This window comes from Aureococcus anophagefferens (genome assembly GCF_000186865.1).
Source record: "Aureococcus anophagefferens unplaced genomic scaffold AURANscaffold_200, whole genome shotgun sequence".
Classification (NCBI taxonomy): Eukaryota; class Pelagophyceae; order Pelagomonadales; family Pelagomonadaceae; genus Aureococcus; species Aureococcus anophagefferens.
In genome coordinates, this window is record NW_008705741.1 from 1 (window position 1) to 8,242 (window position 8,242).

Sequence of the window (8,242 nt, forward strand, 5' to 3'; positions counted from 1 at the left end):
CGTAGGTGCGCTTGAGGGCCCGTTCGAGGGCATCGCGGATGGACAACCAGTCGGGACTGAGCTCGGAACCGCCGTGGGCACATTGCTGGGACTCGAAGAGGGACACGACGACGGCACCGAAGTAGGCGCGGCGGTCGGCACGCCGCTCGGCAGGGAAGATGGACTGGCACTAGGCACCGAGCTGGGCACGCTAGAAGGCGGAGACGATGGACTCGACGACGGAACCGATGAAGGGACCGATGTCGGCACCCCGCTCGGAATCGGCGACGGCAGCACCGTCGACGAGCACCGCGACCTACGAAAAAAAAAAATGACAAAAAAATGACAAAAAAAAAGACGAAATTCCTCACTCGATCCACCCCACGAAGTCCGCCTCGTAGTCCGCGTACATGAGGTCGTTGTCGCCGTCGCCGTCGACGTCCGCTCCCCTCACGGCGACGGGCCGCGACGCCGTCGACGTCAGCACGCGCGCGGTGAACGACGCGGAGCCGTCGTTCTCGTACCACACGACGGAGTCGTCGTTCTCCGATGCGGAAAACACGTCGACGTCGTTGTCGCCGTCGACGTCGAGGGCCGTCACGGCCCAGGCGCCGTCGGCCCGCGTCGAGACGAGGCGCGCGACGTAGGACTGGCCGCCGTCGTTGTCGTACCACGCGACCGCGTCGTCGTCGAAGGACGCGGACAGCAGGTCCGTGTCGACGTCGCCGTCGACGTCGATGGCGAAGACGGAGAAGACCGAGTCCGCCGTCGTCGCGACGACGTGCGTGCTCCACTCGAAGACGCCGAAGATGTCCTCGCCGTGGTTCTCGAACCAGCGCACCGTGTCGTCGAGCATGGACGCCGCGAGCACGTCCGCGTCGCCGTCGTCGTCGACGTCCGCGAGGTAGAGGTCGAACGCGCCGTCGCACTGCGTCGAGAGGACGACGTCCGTGAAGGACTGGGACCCGTCGTTCTCGTGCCAGACGACGGCGTCGTCGACGAGCGCCGCGGAGAAGACGTCGATGTCGCCGTCGCCCTCGACGTCGACGGCCGCGACCGACGCCGCGACCGTCGCCGTCGTCGTCAACAAACGCCGCGAGAAGGACTGGCTCCCGTCGTTCTCGTACCAAGCCACCGTGTTCGCCTAAGAAAAGCTCCGATCATCTCTCAAATCTCGGAAAAAAGACGCGGGTACTCGCCAGCGCGTCGGCCGACAGCGCGTCGACGTCCCCGTCGCCGTCGACGTCGACCGCGAAGACGGAGTAGACGCCGTCCGCGGAGCCGAAGACGGCGCGCCGGCTGAAGCCCTGGGCGCCGTCGTTCTCGTGCCAGGCGACGGCGTCGTCGATGTAGGCGCCCGTGACGACGTCGAGGTCGCCGTCGAGGTCCACGTCGACGGCCGCGACGCTCGTGACGCCCTGGACGTTCGTCGCGATCGAACTCGCGCCCGTCGTCGCGAAGACCATGTGCGCGCAGACGAGCTCCTCGCTGGGCACGGGCGTGGGCACCGTGGACGGCGTCGTCGACGGCAGCGGGCTGGGAGCGCTCGTCGGAGGGAAGGACGGGCTGGCCGTGGGCAGCGCGGTCGGGACGGATGTCGGAGGGCTCGTCGGGACGCTCGAAGGCGCGTTGCTTGGACTCGAGCTCGGTACAGCCGTCGGCACACCCGTGGGAACCCCAGAAGGCAGATGCGTCCCGCCGCATTCGCTCGCGTGCCACGCGATCGCGTTGTCTCCGAACGACGCCGTGATCACGTCCATGTCCACGTCGCCGTCCACGTCCATCGTGTCGACGTCGACCGCGCGCTCCGTCGTCGATGACAACACCCTTCGCGAAAACGACGCGGAGCCGTCGTTCTCGTACCACACTACCGAGTCGTCGTTCTCCGACGCCGAGAACATGTCCGCGTCGCCGTCGCCGTCCACGTCCAGCGCCGTCACCGACCACACGCCGTCGGCCAACGTCGACACGATCCGCTCCGCGAACGACTGCGACCCGTCGTTCTCGTACCACGCGACCGTGTCGTCGTTGTACGACGCCGATAGCGCGTCCACGTCGCCGTCGCCGTCGAGATCGAGCGCGTACACGCACACGGCGTAGTCCGCGGCGGCGCTGATCTCGCGCTCGGTCCACTCGTAGACTCCGAACATGTTCTCGCCGCCGTTCTCGAACCACCGCACCGAATCGATACCGACCGCCGTGACGAGCACGTCGCTGTCGCCGTCGCCGTCGACGTCCGCCAAATGCACGGCGTACGCGCCCGTCAGCGACGTCGACAGGCTGCTCGCGGTAAAGGACTGGGAGCCGTCGTTCTGGTACCACGTGAGCGAGTTGTCGACCGCAGCCGTCGCAAGGACGTCCACGTCCGCGTCGCCGTCGACGTCGACCGCGGACACGGACGTGGCGCTATCCGCGGACGCCGTGATCACGCGCGGCGTAAAACCCTCGGATCCGTCGTTCTCGTACCACGCGATCGTGTCGTCGAGGCCGGACGCAGAGAGCACGTCCAAGTCGCCGTCGCGGTCGACGTCGTACACAAACACATCCTTGGCACCATCCACTGACGAAGCGACCGAGCGCGAAGTGAACATTGAGGACCCGACGTTTTCGTACCACGCGATAACGTCCGTCTTGTAAAGACTCGCGACGATGTCCGAGTCCGTATCTCCGTCGATGTCCACTGGAAATAAAGATGTCACGCCGCTGGCGGAGGACGAAATTGAGGAAGAGCTCTCGCTAAAGCCGATGTAGCGGCACGTGGGCTTCGACGTGGGCACGATCGTAGGCACGGCGGACGGCGCGGACGTCGGCGCGGACGTCGGGGTCGAACTCGGCGTGTTCGAGGGCGTCGCCGTTGGTCGTGAGGTCGGGACGCTGCTTGGGGAGCTCGTCGGACACGCCGTGGGCGCCGTCGACGGGCCGGCGCTCGGCTGAGACGACGGCGAGCCCGTCGGCGGCACGGACGGCAGCGCGGACGGCAGGCCGCTGGGCGACGACGTCGGGACGGCGGATGGCACGCTGGACGGCATCGGCGACGGCGCCGCCGTTGGCACAGAGCTCGGCCGCGTCGATGGCTGGCTGGACGGCGCCGACGAGGGCGCGGGCGACGGAGACGCCGACGGTAGCGACGACGGGCTCGACGACGGCACGGAGCTCGGCGAGGCCGAGGGAACCGAGGACGGACGGCTCGACGGTGACGACGAGGGCGCCCCGCTGGGCAGCGGCGTCGGCGTGGACGCGGGTATCGCCGTCGGTGTGCTCGAGGGGCAGCCCGTGGGCACCGAGCTCGGCGGGCTCGTCGGCGAGCTCGAGGGCGATCCCGTGGGGGTTCCAGATGGGCACGCGGTAGGCGCAGAGGTCGGAGCGGCCGTGGGAACGGCCGATGGTGCCGACGACGGCTTCGAGCTCGGATGCGACGAAGGCGAGCTGGAAGGGCAAGCGCTCGGGAGAAATGAAGGCCCGCTCGTCGGCGCGGACGTCGGGACGGCCGTCGGCACGGACGAGGGATGCGAGGAGGGAAGCGTCGAAGGAGCCGCGGACGGCGAAGGGCTCGGACCAGCGCTCGGCAAAGGCGACGGGGCGCTCGTCGGCGTGGACGTCGGCGCCGATGTCGGTTGATTCGAGGGACTCGAAGAGGGGTTCGAGGTCGGAATGCTCGTCGGGGACGCGGTCGGCACTCCAGTCGGCGGGAACGACGCGCTGCACTCGCTGGCGTGCCATGCGATTGCGTTGTCACCGAACGAGGCCGTGATGACGTCCATGTCCACGTCTCCATCCACGTCCATCGTTTCGACGTCGACCGCTCGCTCCGTCGTCGAGGAGAGCACGTTTCGTGCGAACGACGCGGAGCCGTCGTTCTCGTACCAGACCACTGAGTCGTCGTTCTCCGACGCCGAGAACACGTCGCCATCGCCGTCGCCGTCCACGTCCAGGGCCGTCACCGACCAAACGCCGTCCGCCAGCGTCGACACGATCCGCTTTGCGAAGGACTGCGACCCGTCGTTCTCGTACCACGCGACCGTGTCGTCGTTGTACGACGCCGATAGCACGTCCATGTCGCCGTCGCCGTCCACGTCGTACGCGTAAACACAAACCGCGTAGTCCGCGGAGGCGCTGATCTCGCTCTCGGTCCACTCGTAGACTCCGAACATGTTCTCTCCGCCGTTCTCGAACCACCGCACTGAGTCGGAGCCAGATGCGGCCACGAGCACGTCGCTGTCGCTGTCGCTGTCGAGATCCGCCAAGAACACGGCGTACGCGCCAGTGAGCGACGAAGACAGGCTGGTCGCGGTAAACGACTGCGAGCCGTCGTTCTGATGCCACGTGAGCGAGTTGTCGCTTGTGGCTGTCGCGAAGACGTCCACGTCCATGTCGCCGTCGATGTCGATCGCGGTGACGGAAGAGGCGCCGTCGGCAGACGCCGTGATCACGCGCAGCGAGAAGCCCTCGGATCCGTCGTTCTCGTACCACGCGATCGTGTCGTCGAGCGTCGAGGCCGAGAGCACGTCCAGGTCGCCGTCGCGGTCGACGTCGTAGACGAAGACGGATTTCGCGCCGTCCACGAACGATGCGACGGAGCGCGTCGTGAAGATCGGCGACGTCGACGAGCCGTCGTTCTCCAGCCAGGTGACGGTGTCGTCTTTCGAAGCGGCGACGACAACGTCCGCGTCGCCGTCGCCGTCGATGTCCCGGGGATAGAGCGCGAGGACGCCGCCCGCCGTGCTCGTGATGACCGACGCCGACGTACTGTATCCCATGTGGAGGCACGTGGGCTTCGACGTGGGCACGATCGTAGGCACGGCGGACGGCGCGGACGTCGGCGCGGACGTCGGGGTCGAACTCGGCGCGTTCGAGGGCGTCGCCGTTGGTCGTGAGGTCGGGACGCTGCTTGGGGAGCTCGTCGGACACGCCGTGGGCGCCGTCGACGGGCCGGCGCTCGGCTGAGACGACGGCGAGCCCGTCGGCGGCACGGACGGCAGCGCGGACGGCAGGCCGCTGGGCGACGACGTCGGGACGGCGGAGGGCACGCTGGACGGCATCGGCGACGGCGCCGCCGTCGGCACAGAGCTCGGCCGCGTCGAAGGCCCACTGCTCGGCGCCGACGAGGGCGCGGGCGACGGAGACGCCGACGGGAGCGCCGACGGGCTGGAGGACGGCACGGAGCTCGGCGAGGCCGAGGGAACCGAGGACGGACGGCTCGACGGTGACGACGAGGGCGCCCCGCTGGGCAGCGGCGTCGGTGTGGACGCCGGTATCGCCGTGGGTGTGCTCGAGGGGCAGCCCGTGGGCACCGAGCTCGGCGGGCTCGTCGGCGAGCTCGAGGGCGATCCCGTGGGGGTTCCAGATGGGCACGCGGTAGGCGCAGAGGTCGGAGCGGCCGTGGGCACGGCCGACGGCGCTGAGGACGGCTTCGAGCTCGGATGCGACGAAGGCGAGCTGGAAGGGCAAGCGCTCGGGAAAAATGAAGGCCCGCTCGTCGGCGCGGACGTCGGGACGGCCGTCGGCACGGACGAGGGATGCGAGGAGGGAAGCGTCGAAGGAGCCGCGGACGGCGCAGGGCTCGGACCGGCGCTCGGCAAAGGCGAGGGGGCGCTCGTCGGCGTGGACGTCGGCGCCGACGTCGGGGAATTCGTGGGACTCGCCGTCGGACACGGGGACGGCGCGGGGCTCGGCGCGCTCGACGGACTCGCGGAAGGCGTCGCGGAGGGACGCGACGTTGGCGCGGACGTCGGGGTCGAACTCGGCGTATTCGACGGCGTCGCGGAGGGAGCACCGGTGGGCACGTTGGTGGGCACGTTCGTCGGCATGCTCGTCGGGGGCATCGACCCGCTGCACTCGCTGACGTACCACTCGACGGCGTCGGCGCCGTAGTTCGCCGCGAGCACGTCCGCGTCCGCGTCGCCGTCGACGTCGCGGATCTCCAGCGCGAAGGGCCGCGCGGCGGCCGTGGAGACGTAGCGCGTCGCGAAGGACTCGGAGCCGTCGTTCTCGTGCCAGGCGACGACGTCGTCCTTCTCCCAGGCGGAGACGACGTCGCCGTCGCCGTCGTTGTCGACGTCCGCGGCCGCGACGGCGGACGCGCCGTCGGCCGCGGCCGTGACGAGCCGCGCCGAGAAGGACTCCTGGCCGTCGTTCTCGTACCAGCGGACGCTGTCGTCGGCCGTGGACGCGGCGAGCAGGTCGTCGTCGCCGTCGCCGTCGACGTCGTAGGCGGCGACGCCGTAGACGGTGTCCGCGAGCGTCGTGACGACGCGCTCCTGCCACTCGTAGACGCCGAACCAGTTCGGCCCGTCGTTCTTGAAGAAGCGCACGCTGTCGTCGGCGTAGGACGCGACGAGCACGTCCGCGTCGCCGTCGTCGTCGACGTCGAACGTCGCGAGGTCGAACGCGCCGGCGGCCGCCGTCGACAGCGTCGTCGCACTGAAGGACTCGGAGCCGTCGTTGCGGTGCCAGATCACCGTGCCGTCGACGGCCGCGGCGGCGAAGACGTCCACGTCGCCGTCGCCGTCCGCGTCGACGGCCGCGACGGACGTCGCGCCGTCGGCGGATGACGACACGATCCGCTTCGAGAACGACTGCGACGCGTCGTTCTCGTACCAGGCGACGGTGTCGTCGTTCATCGACGCCGCCAGGATGTCCACGTCGGCGTCGCCGTCGACGTCGACGGCGAAGACGCCCATGGGGCCGTCCGGCGTCGCGATCGTCCGAGGCGCGAAGCTCAGGCTGCCGTCGTTTTCGTGCCACGACACCGCGTCGCCGAGGAGCGCCGCGGCGACGACGTCGACGTCGGCGTCGCCGTCGACGTCCGCCGAGGAGAGCGCCGTCGCGCCGGACGCGGCGCCGACGGTCCGCGGCGTCGACGAGAACGCCATGTGCGCGCAGGCGCCGCTCCAGAGCCGCCGCGGCTCCTCGAGCGCCGCGGGCGCCGGCGCCGGCGCCGCCGCGGCGAGTGCCAGCCAGAGGCCGGCGACGCGCATCACCGCCCGACCTCCGAGGGGGGCGGCCGCCGCCGCGGAGGCTGCCCGGGCGGTCGGGGCGACAACATCGTCGGCCAAAACCAACCGAGTGCACTGCTGACCTCACGAAAGAGTCTGGTTTTGTTGAAGCAGAGCATGCGAAGCGACTCGATGGCCGACTCCGACTCGGACAGTGCGAGTATCGACGAACGATGGGACGCAGCGGAAGAGGCGCTGCTAGCGCATGGGGAAGTGCTCATGCGCGATGCGCAGGCTCGTGATGGCCCTGCCTTTCCTCCGCGCGCGTTTAATGCCATGCTCGTCGGATGCTGCGGTGTTCTGCGAGGCTCGCATCCCCTGGCGCGGCGGCTGGCCTCGGACATCATCAATATAATTGAAGAGTTCCTGCCGCCGCGGATCGCGCCGCGGGCGTCAGCCGCGTTGAACGCGGCCGCGGGCGATTTCGCTCGCCGGTTATTCGCGGACGCATGCATCCACGCCATCCATCGCGGATCATTGTGCGTGCACGCGGGCGATGTCGACGCCGTCATCGCTCTATCTGGCGCGGATCGACTCGCAGGCCGGCGCCGCCGACCGAAAGGCTGCTCGTGCGCTGGATGCGTCGCAAGCCCTTGGATGGATGAGCCCGCGCTGGCACCAGATCGCTGGGCTCGCACGCGCGAGCCCCTCCACGCTGCGCTGGCGCCAATGAGCCGCCCGTCGCTCGCGTGGTGCGAGGCGGCGCCGGTCGACGGGCCGACGCCGCAGTCCGCGATTCACCGGGCGCTGCAGATCCTCGCGCTCCAAGGGAGCTCAGCGATCCTCGCACCCGGTGCGCTCGACGCGGCCGCGTCGGCGGTCATCGGATTCTGCGATACCGTGCTCACTCGCGCGCGCGGCGGTGATTCTCAGCTCCTCCGCGACATCGCTGCCGTGGACCGGCGCGTCGACTGCCTCCGCAACGTCTGCCAGGCCCGCTACGACGCGCTGCGCGATGCAGGAGAGCTTCCGGCGGCCTCTGATCGCACGTTCAGGGTCAAAAATCAGCATGGCTTTGGCCAGTACGTACACGCATCCATATGGAGCGGCGAGGGCCCTGTGGACTCGGATTCGGACGCGTCGGACGACTTCTCGGAGAACGAGGCGTCGGAGGACGAAGCGTCGGAGCGCGCCGACCTCTACGACGGTCTTACGGGCGTGGCCGTCTTAGACGCCCTCTCGTATCTTCGGGTGACCGTCTGCTACGCCGACGACGTCGAGTCTGGCGACGAGTCGGAGGACGATGGCAATGTCGAGTCCGACGTCGA

The 8,242-nt window shown here is 69.3% G+C and overlaps 1 protein-coding gene across 1 annotated transcript; it reads right to left on the bottom strand.

The window, feature by feature from the left end:
• Window positions 1–1,847: 1,847 nt before the first annotated feature.
• AURANDRAFT_34849 (hypothetical protein) lies at window positions 1,848–6,851 on the bottom strand (the record flags this gene model as incomplete). Its single annotated transcript, XM_009044234.1, has 2 exons — window positions 1,848–2,619; window positions 6,604–6,851. Coding segments are annotated over 2 exons (1,020 nt in total), but the record flags the coding sequence as incomplete, so codon positions are not given.
• Between the last annotated feature and the right edge of the window lie 1,391 nt (window positions 6,852–8,242).